At 36.4% G+C, this 23338-nt stretch overlaps 5 protein-coding genes across 7 annotated transcripts; 2 read left to right on the plus strand and 3 right to left on the minus strand.

The window, feature by feature from the left end:
- Positions 1–487: 487 nt before the first annotated feature.
- On the minus strand, positions 488–6169 carry DRP5A (Dynamin related protein 5A). The gene is made up of 8 exons (XM_088218910.1): positions 5705–6169; positions 5083–5274; positions 4778–4984; positions 4025–4453; positions 3639–3866; positions 3363–3558; positions 2044–2725; positions 488–899 (listed from the first exon to the last, which is right to left on the minus strand). The coding sequence occupies exons 1-8, from the start codon at positions 6086–6088 to the stop codon at positions 713–715; spliced, it is 2505 nt and encodes an 834-aa protein (XP_088075036.1). The 5' UTR covers positions 6089–6169; the 3' UTR covers positions 488–712.
- A 5143-nt stretch (positions 6170–11312) lies between these two features.
- On the plus strand, positions 11313–12100 carry GRI (Stigma-specific Stig1 family protein). The gene has a single exon (XM_022038978.2). The coding sequence runs from the start codon at positions 11398–11400 to the stop codon at positions 11914–11916; it is 519 nt and encodes a 172-aa protein (XP_021894670.2). The 5' UTR covers positions 11313–11397; the 3' UTR covers positions 11917–12100.
- A 761-nt stretch (positions 12101–12861) lies between these two features.
- Positions 12862–15386, minus strand: LOC110812329 (small ribosomal subunit protein uS2y-like). The gene is made up of 5 exons (XM_022039083.2): positions 15144–15386; positions 14196–14458; positions 13887–14084; positions 13574–13787; positions 12862–13267 (listed from the first exon to the last, which is right to left on the minus strand). Exons 1-5 carry the CDS (start codon positions 15286–15288, stop codon positions 13101–13103), a joined length of 987 nt encoding a protein of 328 aa, XP_021894775.1. The 5' UTR covers positions 15289–15386; the 3' UTR covers positions 12862–13100.
- A 433-nt stretch (positions 15387–15819) lies between these two features.
- LOC110812250 (sugar carrier protein C-like) lies at positions 15820–17852 on the plus strand. Its single transcript, XM_022038977.2, has 4 exons — positions 15820–16076; positions 16206–16531; positions 16622–17251; positions 17339–17852. The coding sequence occupies exons 1-4, from the start codon at positions 15941–15943 to the stop codon at positions 17804–17806; spliced, it is 1560 nt and encodes a 519-aa protein (XP_021894669.1). The 5' UTR covers positions 15820–15940; the 3' UTR covers positions 17807–17852.
- Positions 17853–18139: 287 nt separating this feature from the next.
- LOC110812229 (RNA-binding S4 domain-containing protein) lies at positions 18140–22398 on the minus strand. 3 transcript variants are annotated; one of them, XM_022038953.2, is made up of 10 exons: positions 22230–22398; positions 21309–21359; positions 21077–21208; positions 20917–20990; positions 20701–20806; positions 19841–19909; positions 19386–19450; positions 19187–19285; positions 18443–18542; positions 18140–18359 (listed from the first exon to the last, which is right to left on the minus strand). In XM_022038953.2, exons 1-10 carry the CDS (start codon positions 22275–22277, stop codon positions 18297–18299), a joined length of 807 nt encoding a protein of 268 aa, XP_021894645.2. In that variant the 5' UTR covers positions 22278–22398; the 3' UTR covers positions 18140–18296. The 3 variants fall into 3 exon arrangements, with proteins under 3 accessions (XP_021894645.2, XP_088075038.1, XP_021894643.2); XM_088218912.1 differs by having other exon boundaries at positions 21309–21392; XM_022038951.2 differs by having other exon boundaries at positions 21309–21418.
- Positions 22399–23338: the final 940 nt, after the last annotated feature.

A 23338-nucleotide genomic window follows, 5' to 3' on the forward strand; every position in this document is an offset into this window, starting at 1 on the left:
AACAGTGCAGGAAAAATGTGAATGAATGAATGAATGCTTCCATCAAATGGAATCAATTCCTGGCTTGCCTTTTTGCGAGTCTTGCGCCCAAAGAGAGCAAAAAGGAAACCAAACCTTCTCTACCACAACATCTCAATTGTCAACCTAATTTTCTCTATAAACACAAGCAATCAATTTTTAACACTCACATATGAGTGAGTATCATCCCAAATATTCAAATAGTAGTAATTATAACTCGAACCCAATATTTAATAGTGTAAGAATACTCTAAACAATAAAATGTCTATAGAGGAATCACGTTTGGTAATCTCTATCTCTACTTTATTTTTGGAAAAAACACAAAAGAACCGAACTTTCTTCAAAGAACTCTACAAATTTATACACTAAAAGAAACTTCGGGGATTCTCAAAGTTCAATTTGACCCATTGAAATAACGAGCAGTTGATCAATATAACTTAAATAGCTCTAATCTCCATGTTGCAATGACTGAGGGCTTGAGTTAACTCTAATATTATTTTGAACGTAGGTTTATATTAAAGGGAACTGATATTCATACCCACAGTAGAGTGATAGTGTCTGCATATACAACAATTGAAAGGGGAAATTGGGAGTTGACTTAGGAGCCCACATATTCACGGGATGTGAAAGAGTTGTACAGCCTTACCTTGGGCCTAGCCACTGTTTCAGCAAAGATGTGGATATGGTTGTCTTATCAAAGTGCACGAGCAACACTCTTGAACTCGTTCAAGCAAGACTGGAGTATCTTTTGACGCTTCTGCAGAGACTGCCGTTCATTCTGTAGGACATCAATAGCTCCGGGTGCAACAAACAAGTCCATGAATTTTTCATCGTTCACCGCAAACAAATCCAATCCAAGTGCCACCACAAGCCGGTCACGGCTTCACAAATTGAACAAAAATATCATTATATGCAAAAGGTCAGAAGTAGTATGGTAAAATATAAACAGCAAATAAAATGAAAGAAATGCTTCCTAATTAAACAGTTGGCCAATTCAATATGGTCACAGAATATCGAACTCTTTAAAGAGTGAAACGATAATGGATTTAAGGACAAAATTCATTTATTAGATACATAGAACAAGAAGATCATAGATTCAATTTTAGGTCCTTGACTTCTCAATTGAGGCATTTCTGAAATGGAAGAAATATAATTTACTGGTTTTTGTTTAAAGAAATGAACATGAGAACATATCTCCATGAAATGTGCAGGCAAAGATTGCATTAGTCTAATACCCGAGAGGAACAAGCATTCCCAAAATCCCACTAATTTTTAGAGCAAAGATTAACTTAAATTTTGAGTAAACCATGAGGCCATCAAGCAACCCAGAACCTAAAAGCAGTTCCAAAAAAAAAAATTAAGGTCTTACACAAAACTAGTGAAGGCAAGACCAGGCTTTGTCTAGTTTTATTAAGGGAAATTCTGCTCTTATTTAAACTATATTCCACAAAGGCTGGGGTTGGTCGGGAATTGGACTTATATGGGATGGCCTTTGGCGGTGCCACATTGGTTCCATCAATAATCCCTTGTAGGTTTTGATAATTGAGAAGATGAAACTGAGTCTTCCACACTAAGTAATCTTTAGAAGTTAATTTTATGGAAAAGGAGTAAGATATGGAAATGACAGGATGGATGAGCAGTATCATGATAGAGGAGTCAGCCATGGTGTTTTTGAGGGCTCTGATAACATAACAAAAGAGATCTGTTTTTGGAAAATCTTGAGATATTTTTATCGCTATTGCGTACATGCTTGTAAGATAGGGAGGTATATAGTTTGATTGTGAGTTTTGGATACAATATAATTACAATTGAAACGCTTGATGTCAATGAAAAACAGAACTTACATAGATACAGAAGAGAGGCAAGTCATCTTTTTGTGGCATCAAAGTGCCGGGAAAACAAGCAGAATCTCCTTAATAGTTCCCAGGGAAAAGAGATAAGAAATGCAATGGTGGTAGCCTATTTGTATTCCTAAAACAACATGATGGCAACTAACTCAACTGTAAAAAGGATGCAGAAGCTTACCAAGGAGTTAAAAATCCAGAATTTAAAGTTGATGTCACACTTCGCTCAACAAGAACTTCACGTATTCGTGCAAAATGCTGTGCGGCTAATGAACAGATTTCTGAGTAGGCTGAGCCTGATTTAAAGCCAGTATCAACGTTTCCAAACAGAATGCTACCACCATTTTGGACTCTCAAGGGTTCAGCATTTCTATTTCCTGCCATTCTAGCAACCCTTTTCCGTGCTCCAATTTCCGTGCCATTTCCAAGCTCTTTCTTGGCTGCACCGTACAATACATCACACGGCTGATCAGGAGACGGAGTCTCAGGCACAGTCATCTGACTTTCTCTGGCATCTGCATTTTTTCCTGGGGTTGTTTGCTGCCCTTTCTTTTCAGGAGGTATGTTCTCCTCATCTTTCATCATTTCCTCATGAGACATTGTCTCTGCCTCAGATAGCTCGAGACAATATGAACTAGCTGAAGCTTGATTGAACTTGAAATAAGAGGATGTAGTTGAGCCAAAGCTTCCATGATAATCATTCTCATAGCATACCTGAGAGTATGGGCTAGTAACTGAATCAAGAAGGTGCCTAACTAGTTGCTTGCATTGTTTGGCAAGATCCTTTACAAAGCGAAGATAGGCATTCCTTAAAGCAGCATGAAAACCAACATAACCATCCACATTTCCTGGTTTCCTTCCATCTGCAGGATTAAATAGAGGAATAGGAGAAAATATAGTTACAGAAATAAATTGAGCATTCATAATTTGTAAAAAGAAAGGTTATCTAACAAGCTTATGGTTGTTAGTTTTGGGGCTTACAAATATTACAGATAAATTATCAGCTTCCTCATACTTCTGTTTCCATTTACAGATAGATCACGTCTAATAGACTGATATCTCAGCTTCCTCATACTTCTGTTTCCATTTACAGGTAGATATTGTCTAATAGACTGATATCTCAGCTTCCTCATACTTCTGTTTCCATTTACAGATAGATCATGTCTAATAGACTGATATATAGCAAGAATATCATGAGACATTCTCCAATGTAAAATTTTAGGATGTCAGGGATACTAACTGCTACCCCAAAAACATACAAGTTCCCAACTTGAGTCCTTGGCCACTAATATTCGTTTAGTGTATCAAGTTAAATATAGAAAAAGGAAAGTCACAAGGATTTTAAGATAAAGCACATCCCGTTACAATTAAAAAAATTTATTGATGAAACGCAAAAACTATCATATTTAGATGAGAATGACAACCTAAATCTGTTTTGCTATAAAAGCTTTTGGAATGGAGAGTGTACAAAAACTTTGAGGAGTATTGAGGGCCACTTACATTCTGAGTTGCGACTGCGGTTTCTTTCTAAAGCAAGATCAAAGAGATTTCCCAGGACAAAAGAAAGACGATCACAAGCTGTGTCAAGAAGAGGAGCTAGCCATGACCGAGCAGCAGTACGGGCAATCTCTGCAGCAGCCTCAGTTACTCCTCTACCTCCACCACGGCCAGCATGGGCAAGTAATATGTTTGCTACCTGTTTCATAAAAAGATTTATTTCTTACCTGGATCAAAGGCAAACACTTACTAAGGTGAATTGCTTTCTAGAAATTATACCTTCTCCCTTGACACGGAGGGGCATTCAATGGAGTATGCAGCACAGCGGAATTCATGAATTACTCTTTCAAAAGCTGCTCCTCCGTATAATCGAAGTGTAGCATTGGGAGGTTTAATAGCTACATTTACACCAGGCCAATTCCCAATACCACTCTCTGACTGTTCTTCTTGTGTTGTTTTACCCCACAGTTCTGGGGAAGGATCTGCGGCTCCATCAATCAAAGATGCCTTTAAATAAAGAAGAATAAATCTATTAATTAACTCAAAACTCAAATGATACAAGCTTTATTAAAAAAGCCAGAATGTTTGATATCCTAGAGCAATATTGCAACGCGGCTGGCTTTCTGAATCTTAAAAAATAAAATCTAGTTATATCAATCACTGACCACATGATTGCTAACAGAAGCTGCATGAAGCATTGCCGATCTCCTAAGATGAGCAATATCAGAAGTAGCCTCAATTTTGAAGTCCATTCTTGCCAATTCTGCAGCTACTTCACTGCATCGCTGCTCAAGCAAAGCCAGAGTTGCTGGAGCAGCTTCTTTATACCTTTTCTGGAGCTCAGATTCTAAATAATCCCTTAGAGATCCAAAACCAATATTTGGCTTGAACTTTTCTTCATCAAATCCTCCCTTAACTCCCTCCCGCAAGTGACGCAGGACCTCTGCATCTACCTGAGATATTTGTTTGCGGAATTCATCATTTGAAATAGTGCTCCTGTCCTTTGGCAAAGCAACAAAATATGGGCGAGTGTTCTCTCCGAGATATCCACTTGCACTCAGATATCGGTCAACCTCCCATCGGTCACTAAATTCCTGCAGTTGTTAGAGAGTCTTTCAATCAACTAGGACCCCTGTCATTGCATTACGTACAGACTAATCACTACATTCCGCACAATTGTCTGTAGTTCCCCCCTGTTATTCTTATCAGTCATTATTAGTACTGCACTCACTTTTTCACAAATCAGATTAACTTAGCAACAAATCACTAGTAAATTACCTCTACATTTTTTAGGATATGCACTTAAAAGCAGTTAGCTAGAACACAATATCATAGCATGCATCTCATTTTCATCAGACGGAGTCTCATCACAGCCATTTTTCTTTCCGTTGTATTATAACAAGAACAAAAATTTATACCTTGAGTCTATTATCAAACTTGGAGACAACGATTATCGTCCTCCTGAAGGTTGGATCAATTTCTCGAACTGAATCCAGCCACAAAGATGAGCACCATTCTACACTGCTCTGTTGAAGGAATAAAAGAATACGATGGGGTGGACTAGCCAATGACTTCACCATTGAAAGAATTTCATCAGGAGTGTTCTCTGGTTCTCCTTTTTTTGCCTGTCAACAGTTTTTGAATTCAATTCCTCAATATGGTACATTGCACTGCAATATGTAAAACTTTCTAGTGCCCAAAGACTTCAACAAGGATAGGCTACCTTAAGCACAAAGCCAGGGGTATCAATGATAGTGAGATTAGGACAATGTGCATATTCAGCTCTCATTACAATTGGCTTTGGAGACACTGCCGTTTTTGTCTTCTTCAAAAGTGACTCAGTTCTTGACTTTATAATATCTGCAATTGCTGATGCGGAAACAACTGTACTTCCATATTCTTCAGAATCTTCTTCCTGCTTTCAGTGGCCAAGTCTCATTTCCCTTTCATGATTAAGAATTAATAGGAAGGCATATAAAGAAACAAGACTAAAGTTTGTTATTTGAAACAGAGACAAGGAAAGGAACTTCAACTCATTTTCCTTTTAATTTTCCAATATTCTAAACAAACAAACATAGTTTACATGACAAACAAAATACTGAAATGCACAGCAATTTTCAAACCCTAATTCAACACATTAAAACCAAATCTCTTTTAAAAACATAGAGAAGCTAATTGCAGGAAAAAGCCCCAATAACCATTTGAAGCCCAAACACTGTTGAAACCTATGCAGAGCCCTAAATCATTAAAAAAAAATATTATGAAAAGGAAAACACGAATAACACACAAAATTGAAATAGTGAAAACTGAAATAGAAACTAAAAAGAGAATTGATAGGGTGTGACCTGGAACCGGCACCGAGGCTCGAGAGCAGAGGCATCATGAACCATCTGGAGAATGAGAGGCCTGCGAGTTCCCATCTCGACCTCGCGAACATTGAAACGAAAACCGAGGAGGGCTTCCAGAAGGGAGCTCTTTCCATCTGATTGACCGCCGAGTGCCACGATCTCCGGGATCGGGAGCTTCTCGCCGAATGCCACTGCGGCCGCCTGGAGTCGATTGTAAGCCTCAAATCGGGACCTGGAGTCAGAGTTTGACAACGAGTTGGGGTTCCTAATTGAAGAGGACTCAACTGAATTTGATAGGTTTAGCATTTGCGTTTGCAGGTGGTGCTTTTTGGATGAAGAAGTCTTGGTTGGTGTTGTAAGGTAGGTTTTAGGAGTCGCCATTGAAGAACACCAAGAAAACCAGACGCCGGGAGAGGGTCGAAGGGAGACGAGAGAAGTCTGTGCGTTTGTCAGATTTTGAATTTGAATCTGTAAAGCCGTTGGGAAAAGGAGAGCGCTAATAATGGGGCTTGGGCTTGGGCTTGGGCGTGGGTTTGGGCTTGGGTTTGGGCTTGGGTTTGGGCTTGGGTTTGGGCTTGGTTTGGGCTCTTCCATTTTCTGATTATGCCTTTTTGGGCTTCTCTTTTATGGGCCTCTAATACTTTTTAAGGTTTTATTTAGTATAAGCAATTTTATTTTTTAAAAAAAAAAAATTGATACATATATATATTTTAATAAAAATATGTAATTAAGATAAAAAAATTTGTAAAATAATAAAAAAATATATTCTTAAAAAATTTTAAGAGCAATTACTTCAATAATTACATTTTAAATTCTACTAAATTTTGTAGATTTCAATATTTGTTATCTCAATTTCATTTAAAATTATATAAGATATTATTTTTTTACTTTTTTTAACCAAAGATTTTCATAATTTCATATTAAAAATTTCTCAATTTTTTATAAAGTTAGAATTAGATTTACAATTGTTGGAAAGTAACAATTTTAATCAACCTTATTTGATAGATATAATTATATTATTTAGTTATTATAATATTTTTAAATACATAGTTTTTCCTTATAAAAAAATTTTTAAGTACAAAATTATCATATAGAAATAGTATAAACAACGACCTCGTCAAAATATTTGATAATAGATAATTGATTAATATAGTACTTTTTTATAATAATAAATTTATTATGGTTTCTACCGGTCGAGATCTAAACAGTTATCTATCAAGCAGATAAAATTTTATTTTTAAAAAAATAAACAGAAAGACTATACTTTTACTCTTGTAAAAACGGATTAACAAGGTCAGTTACCTTACTAATCTTTATAATCAAATATCGTTACTGCATAAAGATGAAGTAAATATAACGGCCCCAGAAATTTAAATAAAATGTATGTATTAAAAATTTCAAATGCGGAAGCGTAATAAAAATTTTGATTAACATCCCTTACACAATAACCAAAACATACTCAAAACATGAAGGAACAAACTAACTAAAAAAAATACTCGAAATAAGAACTATAAATATAACTATAAAGTCTTTAGGCGTCCCCTTCGCCGTCTTCCTGCGGAACGGGCTCGGGAACAAAGTCTTCCTGATCTGAAATTGTTAAATAAGGAATGAGCTACACCAGCCCAGTAAAAACATCACACTATCTCACCGCCACGGAAGTAAAGGTGGGTAGAAAACAAAAATAACTAATGGAGCATAATTTATAACGAACTCGTTTATTAACATAAAAACATTTACTGTCCACTTACCTCGGTGAGATCCATGAAAACAACATATGAAAATAATAACTTTATAATATCATGAAATCATACACACTTTATAACATAACACATATCATACCTTTACATTTCAATCATCAGAAAATATATTTCCTCTTTTACCAGCCTACTAGTATCCATAGGGATCCATAGGGGGTCCCCGCTACACGTGAACCATTAACATTTACAACCTGATTCCAGGGCCGTCCCCATACCTCGTCCGGTATCAGCACCAAAACCATGAACCTCAATACCCCGTCCGGTATGAGGGTGAAATGAGCCGTCCCCATACCCCGTCCGGTATGAGAGACCACGTTCCCGGTAGGGTTCCCTACGGACCCGATCCGTCCACCATCTCTCAGAATATCTATTAGGCTGTCCACATTTTCCACTTATCAATTCACATAACCTTTTTTCCTTTTTCCTTAATCTCAATTATCCAATCATACACAACATGTAAAACAGTAATTGATACCAAATAAGATAATACAGTACTGGGTTCACTATAATACAAACCATAATAAAAGAAATCATAGTTCATGCATACGAGACCATAACATAATTACATCAAACATCATGCTGCATTTAATACTGGAAATTAGATCAAATAATAACAGACCAACACTGTATCAGACTCGGGCCCCATTGACAACTTAAATCAATTATACATCTATAAAGTCAAATAGTACAGTTTAATTATTTATTTAGCTTTAATACCGTGATAGAAAATAGGGTGAGAGGTCCTTACTTATTTTGGGGTCTGAATTCGACTCTACAGTGTGCCTATAGGCTGTCCCTAATTTTTCTGAATTTTTTACAGAAAACTGAAACTCACTACCGGTACCTGCACGTGTCCCAAAAAATTCCAAATCAGACCTAGGGCCCCTTTCGGCCGAATTCGGCCACACTTGCATCAATCCCTGAGATAAAACAACCCTAGGGCCATCGGTGGGCCAAAAAATCATGAAAAACCGAAACTTACCGGCGGCGGTGCTCTCGGGTGCGGCGGCTCTTCCGGCGTGAATCGCGTTTGATGTTTGACTCCGATCAACCTGTAGAGAAAATAACGGTGATCACAGTGGTATAAAATTTACATTGAACGGAGGCCGGGAAGGGCCTCATCGGAGGCAAAAATAGAGGGAAGGCGCCGCTGGACTTCGGCTGGGTTTTCTGGCCGTTTGGCCAGTGGTTTGGCTCCTGTTTGGCCATAGGCAGTCTCAGCATCGAAAAACGAGACAGGGAGAGAAAATTTACCTCGATCAGCGGTCGGAAACTTCCCCGGTGTGGTGGCGGGTGGCGGCTCCGGCGTCTGGTTCTTTCTTTCCGGCGAGGCATTGGCGGCTAGGGTTTTGTGGTCAGGTGTGGGTGAGGTTATTTATACCATTTGTCTTTTAATCTCAACCGTCCATCAAGATTAATTCTGAACCGTCCGATCGCGATTTTATTGGAATTAAATCTGGGTCGTCCATCGTGATGCAATATGGGACGTCCGTGCCTGATTGAATCTGGGCCTTCCGTACGCGTGAATCTGGGCCCTCTGTACGCACGTTTGATCTGGGCCGTTCGTGCGCGTGGGAACGGATCTGGGCCGTCCGATCGCGCGCATGCGGATCGCCCACGTGGCCCGTCCCCTATTCAGAGTTTTCTTACCACGTGGCGTGTCCTGGTTGGTCAGGGCTGCTGACCGGACCGCTGACGTGGCTGCTGACGTGGGTGTTGACGTAGCACAACTTTTCTAAATTGCGTTTTGACTCCTGGTTTCCGATTTTCTTTTCAAAAACACCCCCAGAATCTAAATTTTCACTTTTTTTTTTCTAAAATCAATTTTAATTAAATTCAAATAATATTTTTACCCAATTTTATCATTATTATTATTTTTATTTTCATTAAATTAAATTAAATCAAATTAAATTAATTAAAAATATAAAAAATTAAAATACAAAAAAAAAGAAAATAAAAAAAATAATAATAAGAATAAAAATTAAAATACTTGGGTGTTACAGTAAATCTCGTTGTATATTAATACAAAAAAATAACTTAAATTTTTTGAGAAAAAAAATCCTCCATTAGTAACAAACTGTTATCCATTAAGCGAAGAAATTTCTATTTTTTTATATAAAAAAAAAAAGATAAACAAAAAAATTATGTTTCTACTCTTATAAGAACGGACTACCAGGGTCAGCTACCTAACTAATATTTATAACTAAATATCGTTACTGTGTAAAGATAAAATACATCTCGTTGTTTATTAGTACAAAAAAATATAATTAAATACCGTTATTGTATAAATATAAAGTAGATCTCGTCATATATCAATACAAAAAAAAAACTTAAAAGAGATCATTGCAATAAATTTTTTGGTTCAATTTTCAACTCCCATTGGTATGGTTTCAAAAAAGAATTACCCAAAATGGAGTGTCATTTAATTAATGTAGTGCCTTCCAATTGAAATCAAAAACAATTATAGATTTATAGATCTTATAATTATTTAATACCTATACATATATATATATATATATATGTATAGGACCATTTAATTATCTCAATTTAGTCAACATTCAACATAAATTTCATCCAATTACAAAAATTGGTGAGAGGTCAACTTAATTACTTATAAGGTAGGTAAACAAACAAACCATGTGTTATTTCTTTCTAATAACATATATTTAGATTTTTAATAATATCATTATATAACTCTATATATATATATATATATATATAATTACTTTTACCATCTTATTTTGAGCCTACATATATTTTTGTACCCATTCAATGTAATGTAATAATATATTTATATATAAATTGATCATTAAATATATATGTACATGACTCATATATCATATATCATATATCATATACATGTATATGATATATGATATTATGTAATTATCACATACCATATGATATAGCTAAAAAAAAAAGTTTGGACTTGGTGTTATAATATTCATACATAATATTATATAATTATATTTAGCATTTGAGTTAAATAAATACTTCTTCACCTCCATAAATTAAAGCTTATAAATTCAAGAATGCTCGTAAACTTTGTATTCTTAGGATTAGAATTACAACGAAAAATTATATATAATTAATAGATATATAGTGATATAGTTTTCGTATACATCATATATAATTGATAGTTTTTATTTACAAAATATATCACATAAACTTAAAAAATAATTGAAATAATATTAGATTTTGAGCTAATCTTTTGAAGAATAATATTATTTTTTTATAATAATATTGTTTCAAATCTATATATTTTACATTTATTTTCGTGAAGTATTATTAATTATATTATTACTAATGTATAAATAATATTTAATATAAATTTCTATTAAATATAGCTAATTAAACCACTCTTAATATTTAATTGGTCAAATTACCCGCAATCCCTGTTGGTCATTGGTGAGGTCAACGTCAACATCTTGTTTTTTTGTGCGGCTGCGATTTGTTTATTAGAAACGAGGAAAACTGGGTTCAACCGCACAAGATTTTTGCCACGTGTTTCTGCGCGGGTTAACCGGGGCAGGATCCAGTGCGGATAAGCAGGACCCAAACGAATTTCATGGCGAGAATAGAGGACTTACTTCTTAATTGTATTGATACAAAAATTTTACGTCAATACCTTTATTTGCAAGGCTATTTTTTCTATTAAATTTTAATTAACCACGATTAATTAATATTAATTAATTGATAATCAAGATTACCGCCTGCCTAATTACCAATAGCATATGGTCAAGTAGAACAAGCAACTTGGCGTGTTGTGAAAACTCAGAGCAGCATCAATCAATTGCCATCTCCTAACATTATGAATTTATATATATATATATATATATACACATATTATACACCCACTAATTACACCTTTTTAAATATCATCAACATGTTAATTCTATTGCTAGAGATACACTAGAGAGAAAAACAAAAATGGCTGCCGCTGCTGCTGCTTCTTCTTCTTCTTCTTCTTCTTCTTATTCTTCTTCTCTGACCCTCTTCGCCCTTATAATTCTCTCCTCTCTTGTAGTAACTCTCTACCTTCAAGGAGCAGCGGCAACATTCTCCAACAGCATCGAAGAAGACGATGATCAAGTTGTCTACGTTATTGATGCTCCGATAGTTGGCAGTTTATCATCAAGGAGCCGATTTTTAGCAAGCAAAACGGTAATCAAGAAAGGAACTCGTTGCAATCGAATAAGTAACAACATATGTAATGGAATATCGGCCAATAATGGTACGAGCATATTGAACTGCTGCAAGAAACATTGTCGGAACGTCCTCGGGGACATGAACAATTGCGGGCGTTGCGGGAAGAAGTGTAAGTTTGGAGAGCGTTGCTGCCGTGGAGCTTGCACTAATGTTGTTAGCAATGCTAATCATTGTGGAAAATGCAGTAAGAAGTGTGAGTCTGGGGTTAGATGTGAGTTTGGAACTTGTGGGTATGCTTGATTTTCTGGATAGTTTGGTAATTAATTATGTAGTTAATTAAAGATTAATTTTAAGTGAAAAAGATAAATGTTTTTTTTTTCTCTTAAATTTCAATAAGGAGAATTAGGTTTTGGATTTTACCATTATTACCAACATATTTCACTAATACAAAATGTTATATGAACTCAATAAGAATGTAATTGTATTACATACCATATTATATGTATATGTAAAGTGTATACAGAAAATATTCATGGTTTCAATAAAGTATATTAGTCATTCAAGCTATTTCTCTAATTTGTGCGCAAGTAAGGTGTAAATCTTGATGTTTATAGCTTCCAATAAAACACACAGAGTGTTTAAAGATTTCAAACACACTACTCATTGAATATATAAGATTAAATTACCAAATAGAACCACAAAAAGCTTGGCTATACATGAACATGAAACTACGAGTTAAAGGATAGGCGATTGCGCCTTTTACACGGAGAATTTCTTATAATAAACCCAGGCTTTGAATCTCAATCCCCCACAATCATTCACCTCATCTAAATGGAGCTTTTCTTCGAGCCTAAATTTAAGAGAACAATCAAACCAGCTAATCAGTGTTCACCCAAGAGAGGCATCTACAAGGGACAAGAATTCCCAATGAATCAATTCCCAGTTAATCAATTCTTGTTGTTCGCAACTATGGAGGGAGAAATGTGAGAAAACCATTGGATCAACTCTATCATAAGAGCTTATTAAGGTTCAGGCAAGAAATGTGAGAAAACCATTGGATTAACTCTATCATAAGAGCTTATCAAGGTTCATGGCCAAGAAGTTCTTAGGTGATTTGGCCAATATTATTTTGTGTACAGGAAAGTAGGAACTAGTTTGTGATGTATATCATATTGACAAATACAAATTGACTAGCAACCAGAGAACTCAAGCACAAACTTCAACTGCATATGGAAACTTCAAAAATTTTGAACTCCAGAATGAGAGATAGCTAAACTTTGAATGTAAATCTCATTACAACATTCATCAGTCTACTCAGGATCAGTAAACAGTAGCCAAAGTGAAGCCGCAAACGATGCACATTCACTAAAATAAACTTATCCAATTCTAGAATAACATTTCTTGCAAAAATAATATTATAAAAAATGTCTACACTATCATCAATCCTTATCATTGGAAACCAAGAGTAGAAAATTGATTTCTCGTTATTCCCAGCCAGCAGCAGCAGGGGGAGCATCATGGCTAACCTGTGCGGAAACAACATCATGGCTAACCTGTGGGGGAACAACATCATGGCTAACCTGTGGGGGAACAACATCATGGCTAACCTGTGCGGGAACGACAGCATCCCAACCATCAGCTGCCACTGGAACTGCAATCGAAATATAGTAACCCATGAACATCAGATAAGGAAAAGAGATACAAAAATAAAACAAATTATTAGAACTCCTAAACAACTAATAAGAATTTTCTACTAGCTCCAAACATAGTAAATGTTGGACCAAGTAATCATGGATAATTGTTGCCTTCCTTCAGCATATCACACAATCAAACTGCAAGAGTAGTATTTTATTTTCAATGAGTGCAGGGGACAGCAAGGCTACAGGAACAAAGATTTATGAAATCATAGTTAAACTATCAATCATTCAGAGACAAGATCTATAAAAAAATTCCTTACCTTGTTCACTCCAGTTGGTACTGGGAACAGCTGCAATTGGAGGGTGAACAGCATCAGCTGTCCATTGACCTTCAGTAATCTGGCCACTCCATTGATCACCAATAACAGGCATTCCATAATCAGGAGCAGAAAGTCCAAAATCAGTCTGTGGAACAGCTTCCTCTTCATCCTGTTGTTTAGCCTCTTCTGGCTCCCTATAGAAAAATAGGTCCACCTAAATGGAATTGTCGAGACAGAAAGCGTCAATTTCCAGACAATAATTAATATGCCCGCTAACACACAAATAATATTTCAACAGTAACATTTTACTTACCATTACATCCCATCTCTGACCAGGGCGAATTGTACCACGCATCTGTAGCACCATCCTTGCTAACAACCAAAAGAGGCATCCTATAGAATGCTTCCCCTTATTATTTGCCGGAATACCAATGTCAACATAAGACATTGGAGAATCAGTATCACAAAAAGCAATAGTTGGGATATTTCCCAGCGCTGCTTCCTTTATAGGCTGCAAGTAGTTAACATCAAAGGTTGAGTATTGGCATGCAAATTTGAATCCATAAGAAACATACCACATAGGAGAAAAAGACAACATATGAATAATAAAAGCATAATGTACCTGATGATCAGTCCTTGGATCAGTTAGGATGAGCAGACGAGGCTCGCTGAAGGAAGTTTGCAACTGATTGGTAAAAGTACCAGGAGTATGACGCCCTGCAATTGCATGAGCCCCTGTGTATTGTGCAAACTTCAATACAGCTCTCTGACCATAAGGTCTTGCAGACTGGACAATGATGTCCTGTGGATTTTCAATTGCAACAATAACTCTTGCAGCAAGCATTAGTTTTTCCCAGGTCTTCCCCAAATTTATAATGTAAATACCTGTGAGTTAAAAAAAAAAAACTGAAAAAATTGCTCCAGGAAGAGAACTAGATAAGACAATGCTGCATTGTTGTACCAAATCAGAAGCTAACCAAGAGAAATTCAGTAGCCTACAAAGCACTTCAAAAACATCTCATGCATAAAGAAAAATAACATTCTGCAGTAACATCTCATGGAACAAAAGATATATCATCACATTACTATTCAGGAAACATGCATGTTAGAACTGATAAAATTCCGTTCGGTTTACAACTGTGAATGGTTCTGAGTAAAATCTACAGCCACAAATTTACAAATCATGGCTAGAAACTTTTAGACACTTACCAGTCGCGTCAACTGATCTTCAAACCCAAAAACAATTCCAAGTATATAATAAGATAGATGCTAGAACCAACAAGAATCATAAATATTCAGTATTCATAAATCTTCGAACAGTATCAGCCAAGCCCCGCTTAACTAAAAATAGCAGCAGGTAAAAGATCTACTGTAAAGACTAAATGCATAATCCAAGAGTCCTCTATTCAATTCCTTAACGCACACGAAAAATCAGACTGCAATTTTCCAATACTAAGGAAAGCCAAGGAGCACTTAAATACTTGAGCAAATACAAATATCAAGAGGTACTTAAATACACCCACTAACAATCGCTGCCTTTTACAAGAGACAAGGGAATATAAGGGGATACCGTCATTTCGTCGCTTGAAGACATATCGCTCCATCTGAAAATCACAGTTCTTGGTTCCCAGATGGACCTCAGCGGCCAACATCATCTGAATGTCGGCTTCCTTTTGAGACAGCTGCCTCGTTCCCGTAGTAGTGGGGGTCGCCATGGTTCGGTGAAGGTTGAAAGCCCCGCGGCTTGAGAGATTAAGGAAAAAGGAGGAGAATTTCTAGGTTTGCCTGCCGCTGAGTTGGTGAAGAAGAAGGACGCGAGTGTTGATTAGGGTTTAAGAGAGAACAAGCTAATGGGCTTTTCAATGGTTTATGGGCTTTCAAAATAATAATGGGCCAAAAACGGATCGATATAAAAATGGGTAATTGATTTTTATATAATTTATTAAATTACTAAATTACCCTAATTATATTATATTAATATATACATATATATTGCTTTATATTTAAATATTTTCTATGTAATTAAAACTATCAAATATGAACAGTCCCCTACTGTAAATATTCTTTATACATATAACTGAAAATTGAATACTTAAATGAACTGTTCTAATTTTTTTGAAAATACAAAACTCAAAGTTCTATTGATATATTGAATCGGATAAATCAGGCTATATCCATAAACGATTCTAATTCAGATATTATATTCGAATTCGGATTCAGATAAATCAACAGTATTTATCTTCTACTTAAATTCGAATACATATTCATCTATAAATCAATAGTAATTATCTTCGTCCGCTCTGTAATTCTGTGTCTGCTCTCTTACTACTGTTCCCGTCTTCCAGAGTTTCCTCTCAAACGTCAAAGATGGCAGGAGGAGGAATTGCCGGAGCTCCCGGAGTTGGCAAAAATTACCCTGGAAAACTCACCGCCAAGGTTCTTACGACATGCATTGTTGCTGCTTTCGGCGGTTTGATCTTCGGCTATGATCTTGGAATTTCAGGTCTGTTCTTCAACTTCTATATATTTAACGTACGTGCATGCATGCACCAATCTTTATATATATGTAGTTATGTTACAGTGTTTTTCTTCTTGAGTTTTTTGATTTATTGTGACTGATGTGTGAAATTAGGTGGTGTAACCTCCATGGATTCTTTCCTGAGTCAGTTTTTCCCATCGGTTTATGCAAAGGAGTCTTCGGTGACAGCATCCGATGACCAGTACTGCAAATTTGACAGTGAAAAGCTGACATTCTTTACTTCGTCGCTGTATATTGCGGCTCTGGCTTCATCTATTGTCGCGTCGAGCATAACCCGAAAGATGGGAAGGAGAGTGACGATGATGCTCGGAGGATTATTGTTCTTCATCGGAGCAATTATCAACGCCGCCGCTAATCATGTCTGGATGCTTTATTTCGGCCGTATCTTGCTTGGTTTTGGCATTGGATGTGCCAATCAGGTATGACATATTTATTTATACCTACTATTCAAACCTTCGGAAAAGCTCTACTGCTTTAGCTCATATTTGCGTTATATGTATTTGTTACAGTCTGTGCCGATTTACGTGTCTGAGATGGCACCATACAAGTACAGAGGAGCTCTGAATATAATGTTTCAGATGTCGATTACAATTGGGATTCTAGTGGCCAACTTGCTGAACTATTTCTTTGCCAAGATTCCTGGCGGTTGGGGCTGGCGATTGAGTTTAGGCGGCGCTTTCGTCCCTGCTCTCATCATCCTCGTCGGCTCTTTCTTCCTCTCCGAAACACCCAACTCCTTGATCGAGCGCGAGAAATATGACGAGGCTAAGGAATTTCTTCTCAAAATCCGTGGCGTCGACAATGTCGATGAGGAGTTCAATGACCTTGTCGCCGCCAGTGAGGCGTCCAGGAAAGTTAAGCATCCATGGGCCAATATAACAAAGAGACAGTACAGACCGCAGCTCACCATGGCTATTTTCATCCCCTTATTCCAGCAACTTACAGGAATGAATGTGTTTGTTTTTTATGCCCCTGTTCTTTTCAAGACTATGGGTTTTGGAGCCAATGCCTCGCTCATGTCCGCTCTGATTACCAGTATCGTAAATATGGTAGCAACGTTGGTATCTATTTTTAGTGTGGACAAATATGGAAGAAGAACTCTTTTCCTTGAAGGTGGAATTCAAATGTTCATCTGCCAGGTAAATTTACATAACCAGTCAGAAAAAAAATTGTTTTTCCAATCTGGGCAATCCTCAAATCTTGCTTTTTGTTTGAAATTTCTACAGATGGTGATGACAGTCGCCATTGCAGTCAAGTTCGGAACCACTGGCAACCCTGGAGTCCTGCCTCAGTGGTATGCTACACTTGTAGTCGTAGCCATGTGCATTTACATCGCCGGTTTTGCCTGGTCATGGGGGCCTCTGGGTTGGCTCGTGCCGAGTGAAATATTCCCTCTCGAGATCAGGTCTGCGGCACAGAGTATCAACGTGTCAGTCAACATGTTGCTGACTTTCGTCGTCGCGCAAGTCTTCACCGCCATGCTCTGCCACATGAAGTTCGGTCTATTCATCTTCTTCTCTGTGTGGGTGGTGATCATGACTATTTTCATCCACAAGCTCTTGCCGGAGACGAAAGGAGTGCCGATTGAGGAGATGAATATTGTCTGGCAAAAGCACCCTTTCTGGCGTAAATACGTGAAGCCTGCCGAGGATAGAGATGAATGCGAGATGGGCGGCAAGACACCTTCTGTTTGAATATATATAAGGGTTTCTGTCGATTAGGGTTCTTCTCTTTTTTGAATTTTGGGTATTGGTTTTTTAGTTTGTTGATAAATTTTGATTTAGTGTTACATTACATTTAATTACAAAGCATTAATCTTTTTCAGTTTGATTCAAAATTTGTTTACTAGTTTAAACTGGAATAGTAGTAGAGGCTTTTATTTGAATTGGGTCTTAATGGTTCCATACCAATCATGATAATTTTCTCGTAGTTGTGTAGATTTTATTATATCATGACTGAAATATATATATATATATATATATGTGTGTGTCTGTCTGCTATGTAATTAATTAATGAATATACAAAACTTCATTAAAGAAAATATATACCACAACCATTCATTACACTTTGTTTTAGTTCTCCAAAGCTTGTGTATAACAACCTACCCCGCCTTGAACCATATAAACTGTTACAAATAGCTTAAACCAGAACCATTCGTGTCTGTGTCCTGCAGAGCTTCTGTAATTATACATACCGAATAAGCTCAACAGCAAACTTTCCCTTCTTGGTAGAATTTATTTCTCCAATCTAAGAAAATGGATACAAAATCTTAGGCTAAATATATCAAATTTTTAAAATGGTGTTTCATATGAATCCGATTACTCACTTACCTTTAGCCTTCCTTTCCCGCTGACAGAGACGATATCCCCGGTCTTGAGTATGGTTCCATTTTTTGTAATAGTGGTCCAGTTAACACGTACATCCCCATTGCTAGAAGAACAAAAAGTTTAGCTTATATATACTAACCTGAGGAGCATGTTATGTCGGTGCTAAGTTGTTGAGTCCAGGTAAAAATATTAACTTGATCCGACTAAAGCGCTGATCACAGACGCTAACAAGTATTTGAAAAGTTAAGGGTTGATACACATCAACAAGTATTTTGAAATTTGCTTGAAGGGCAAAAAAGTTTTCACGAGTCAATCTGAGGAGAGTAAAAAAAAAATCAATAAGAAGTCAGCAGTAAGATGACCATTTTTTAAACCCATGCCTCCCAACAGATTGAATGGGTTCATAAAGCAACAGCTGCAAAATGTTTTTTGTCGTTGTCTCGGAGGACAAGATGTGTCATAACAACCAATGTCAAAGACGTTGAACTCAAATTGGAAAAGAAGAAGTTTGTAGGAAAGTGGTTTCTATCTTTAGAAGAAAGAGAGTTATAGTGTTCGAGGGCTTCAAAACTAATAAATTGAGCTTATCTATTGAGTGTTTAACGCAAATCACTAAATTACGCATGTTTCTTGAATGAATCATTGCCAGAATCACTCCTAAAAGACTGAAGTTAATAACATAGGAAGCAGTAGACATGCTAAACAAGTAATGAATTCTGAAAAGGCGGACACTAATGTACCATGTACCTGATTAAACCAACTAGTTTTGACCGTGAAATTTTAAATCCTGCACTAGCCAGAGCATCAACTCTAAGTGATGCCTCTACAGTCTTGAAAGACTTGGTCCTGAAAAACACAAGGATGACCTTCAAGTCATTACCGATACCAGAATGGAGAAGTGTACAAGAAGCTAGAGAAAATAAATTGCCGATGTAACAACATGTACCTTGGTGGTTCATATTCAAGAGCAGATAAGGGTATCTTTGTACAAGAGACACGAACTTTACCAACCTGTGATAGAAAAAGTCCAGAAGAGGACACGGAAATTAGCAGAGTTATACGAGAAGCAATTAAACCAAGCGACTTACAGCAGTTAGTAATTTCCTGCCCCTGTTTTATCAGCATATTACCTTATTAAGGTAAGCAATTTTGAGGTTTATGGTTGTTTGTTCATCCAAATTTCAGTTGCATCTTACAGCAGAAAATTCTAAATGAACCAAAAGTCTAGAGAAAAGAAGGTATCTTTCTGGTCGAATAATGTTAGTAATTCAATGAAAACAATAAGATGTAGTAAATCTAAGCCGAGTTCAAATTGGAGGGCTCAAAGTAACAAGGAATCTTTAGAAAGTATCTTTGATAAAGAAAAAAAAGAATTTGAATGCATAGAAAAGAAATTATTACCTTGTCCAGAGATGATATCAGAAAATCGACAAGTTCTGGAACAATCAGGATCTGAGCTCCCTTCTCCTCCTGGACAACCAACAAGAATAAAAATAGGAGTAAAAGGAGGCCACGGATAGCTAAATATCAAGAAAGCAGTAAAATGCCCATTGGACAGTAGAAAGAAATGAAATCTTCTAATTCCTGAGTAATGGACTATCAAACCCACTTTCATATTTGATTATACAAAGTGCAGAGCATTAAAAATCTCCCAGTCACTGGCAGCTGGCAGAGCAAATTTCCAACCACTCAAACAGACTTCTTTGGGCAGGAAAAGAAGTATACTTGATAATTTCTACTATAAAAATTAGTTCAGTGTTTATAGAAATACATAATTACATAATGGTTTTCTTTTACTTCCATTGAGAGAGGAAGTTTCTGGAACAGGCGAAGGAATATAAGGAGAAGAAAGCATAGAAAAAAAAAAGTGTGATATCACTACAAGAAGTGAGTAGTGTTGAAATTAACCTAGGGTTTATGGATGGTAAGAGAGTATGCGCCGACTTAGCATCTTCACACTGAAATTTTGGACCTGATGAATTCCTTTGAAGGTGATTTTTTTATTTTGATGTGTGGGCATTGAAGAAAATTAAACTTGAATTTTTAGTGAAAATTTGTTAGGCAGTAGTATTTGAACCCGGGCATACAGAAAAGCTCTTCCATAAACTGTTTGTGTTCATTAAGTAGTTAAACAAATATATTGGATTCGACGTACAAACATTTCCTCCCTAATTTTTATACATCAACAATCCTTCAAATATCTGGAAACACAAACTTCTTACCAACAAAAGCTAAGCAGTAGAACTATGCGTACATGATACCTGCAAGATAATATCTCCAAGCTTTTCCCTAGCAATCCCTGTACCAAGAATTGCTCCAAGGAAGTCACCATGAGAACAAGGTTCAAATCTGAAGTTCCCTGCAATACTGGAAAATGAGAAGGAGACATTCAGAGATCTATAAAGAAAAACCTCACCAGACTTAGATATGCAGGATTCTGAAGTAGTTTAAAAAGGTGAAGCAAAAATATGATTTACCTCAAGGCTGAAACTATATCAGGATCACTAGTCAATACGTCTGAGTGTCCAACAGAAATCCTGCAGCGCTCAGCCTAGAGGATTTCAAATTATAAAAATTAACCTAAACTTAAATGCATTTGCATCCGTACAAAATGAACAAGGAGTTAGTTATCTTAACCTGAGGATATCCTCCCTGAGCAATTGCTTCCGCATCAGCTAGCTTACCCAAAAGTAGCAGCGACTCCTTCAAAACTGGTGGGGTGAGAAAATCTGCATGGAGAACTTCTTTTCTTGATATGGCCCGTTTGGCCTACACGAGGTACATGGAAATCACCAATGGAAGCATGGGTAGGAGAGGATAGCGAGAAAAGGAGAAGAAGGGCAACATAGCAGAAGGGTAATAAGAATACCATCTCAAGAATATGCTTTACTTCTTCAGCTGTACTTTGGTCTCCCACTCCCTGAAGTAAAATGTCAACATCTCCTTTAATGGCCTGTGGTAAGTGACATATTCCTGAAGCTGTAATACAGGAGTATCAATAGCAAAAATGCTAAATGGTTCGTTTAATGAAATTAAGATTCTGTTGGTGCAACAAAATCTGTATCTCTTTGCCTTTTTATTTTTATTGTTACCATCATTTGTGCACCTTTATCCACTAGCAACTATTGAAGCTCAATCAAACCAATGCAGTTCATGAAACTTGAGCATGTCTATTACGTTGAACAAACCTGAACTGTCTTTTTAGCGAGCTAAGCATGAAGAGCTTAGTTCATTCAATAGCCTTGACTCAATCAACAATAAATGTGAAGGAGCTACGAGCAATGAATGCTCCTACTGGAGAAGCAGAACTGAGAAGTTCAATGGAGTAGCTTCTAAAAATTACAAATTCGAGGGCTATGTTTATGCTTCAATTCTCCACTCAAAGCCAAAACAGAGAAAAAATATGACGGAGACATTTCATCGAACACCATTGACGTGTCACTTTGCACTAAACCAGCTCTATCTCCCGTACAATTACAGAAACAAGAAATTATAACGTTAAACAAAATTAGTTCAATATATAATATTGCACTTTGGAGTAATGGGAATCTATATTTACATAAATACAAAACAAGCACAAACTCATAAGATTGAAGGAAGATAAAAATCAAAGCACAAACAAAAACCAGATACTTGACACGATTATGCAAGCTGGGAAAGTGGGTATTTCCAACGATACAAAAATCAATTTTAAACCAAGATAAACGCATCTAATTCAAGAAAAACATAGAGGGCAGTACGCGAACATTGATAGCAGAAGAAAGATGTATATATATGGACTATTATAAACCTGAATGTCTGAGTGGATAGTTGATGGGGGGAGAGCAAAAGGGTGCATTGAAAGAGAGGTTCTTGCAGTTTATGCGAAGAGGAGAAGCAGCTGAAAAAGCCCGATACCCTCTTCTTAGCATCCACGATGCACTGAAGCTAGTGGCAGCCATAGCCACTGGCAAAAGCCAGCTTTCTTTTTTAAAATGGTGGAACAAAACGTCGCCGTTTCGGGTCAGGCTTCTCTAATTGTTTTTAATTAGTATAAACAATTATACTACACCACCCACTAGGAAAAAAATCATATGCAATTCTAATTATTTTTTGCAAGTAATTAAAAATTAAAAATCATAATCCTCAGTTGCCATTTTTATAAGTAACACTTTGAAAATAAATTTTAAATCTTAGTATAAATAAGAGAAATTGATTTTTTATAATTACCAAAAATAAATTTAGTATCAATATACAAATATGTAACTTGAAGTTTCTTCACTATATCTAATGCATTAAGAACTAAAATGAAAAAATGAGATTCAACTCTTGCTAATGAGAGCTAGTGATATATATTTTCATGGATGTAAAAGAGATTTGCTTTAACATTCCACTTGTTACTTCAGTGTTCAGTGATGTACAGAATTTTGTCTTATGTGTATGCGATTATGAGGATGAATTGGGTTTTTACGTGTAGCGTTAGTAAGAAGTTATATGTATATGGGATTATAAGGATGAATTGGGTTATTACGGGCAGTATTAGTAAGGAGTTATATGTGTATGAGATTATGAGGATGAATTGGGTTATTACGGGTAGCATTGGTAAGAAGTTATATGTGTATGAGATTATGATGATGAATTGGGTTATTACGGGTAGCATTAGTAAGAAGTTATATGTGTATGAGATTATGAGGATAAACTGGGTTATTACGGGCAGTGTTAGTAAGGAGTTATATGTGTATGGGATTATGAAGATGAATTGGGTTATTACGGGTAGCCTTAGTAAGGAGTTATACGTGTATGAAATTATGAGGATGAATTGGGTTATTACGGGTAGCGTTAGTAAGGAATTATATGCGTATGGGATTATGAGGATGAATTGGGTTATTACGGGCAGTGTTAATAAGAAGTTATATGTGT

This window comes from Carica papaya, chromosome 4 (genome assembly GCF_054855325.1).
Source record: "Carica papaya isolate Zhongbai chromosome 4, ASM5485532v1, whole genome shotgun sequence".
NCBI lineage: Eukaryota > Viridiplantae > Streptophyta > Magnoliopsida > Brassicales > Caricaceae > Carica > Carica papaya.

Excerpts from the sequence above, each read along its gene's own strand:
- DRP5A (XM_088218910.1), bottom strand. The coding sequence starts at position 6,088 with ATGGCGACTCCTAAAACCTACCTTACAACACCAACCAAGACTTCTTCA. Across the intron at positions 3,867-4,024 it reads CTTCTGTTAGCAATCATGTG|GCATCTTTGATTGATGGAGC; the intron begins GTCAGTGATTGA and ends CTTTATTTAAAG. Across the intron at positions 2,726-3,362 it reads CCGCAGTCGCAACTCAGAAT|ATGGAAGGAAACCAGGAAAT; the intron begins GTAAGTGGCCCT and ends TTAATCCTGCAG.
- GRI (XM_022038978.2), top strand. The coding sequence starts at position 11,398 with ATGGCTGCCGCTGCTGCTGCTTCTTCTTCTTCTTCTTCTTCTTCTTAT.
- LOC110812329 (XM_022039083.2), bottom strand. The coding sequence starts at position 15,288 with ATGGCGACCCCCACTACTACGGGAACGAGGCAGCTGTCTCAAAAGGAA. Across the intron at positions 14,459-15,143 it reads CTTCAAGCGACGAAATGACG|GTATTTACATTATAAATTTG; the intron begins GTATCCCCTTAT and ends TTTAACTCACAG. Across the intron at positions 13,788-13,886 it reads GTCAGAGATGGGATGTAATG|GTGGACCTATTTTTCTATAG; the intron begins GTAAGTAAAATG and ends AATTCCATTTAG.
- LOC110812250 (XM_022038977.2), top strand. The coding sequence starts at position 15,941 with ATGGCAGGAGGAGGAATTGCCGGAGCTCCCGGAGTTGGCAAAAATTAC. Across the intron at positions 16,077-16,205 it reads CTATGATCTTGGAATTTCAG|GTGGTGTAACCTCCATGGAT; the intron begins GTCTGTTCTTCA and ends GTGTGAAATTAG. Across the intron at positions 17,252-17,338 it reads TTCAAATGTTCATCTGCCAG|ATGGTGATGACAGTCGCCAT; the intron begins GTAAATTTACAT and ends AAATTTCTACAG.
- LOC110812229 (XM_022038951.2), bottom strand. The coding sequence starts at position 22,380 with ATGGCTGCCACTAGCTTCAGTGCATCGTGGATGCTAAGAAGAGGGTAT. Across the intron at positions 20,991-21,076 it reads CTCAGGGAGGATATCCTCAG|GCTGAGCGCTGCAGGATTTC; the intron begins GTTAAGATAACT and ends GAAATCCTCTAG. Across the intron at positions 19,910-20,700 it reads TTGGAGATATTATCTTGCAG|GAGGAGAAGGGAGCTCAGAT; the intron begins GTATCATGTACG and ends TTGGTTGTCCAG.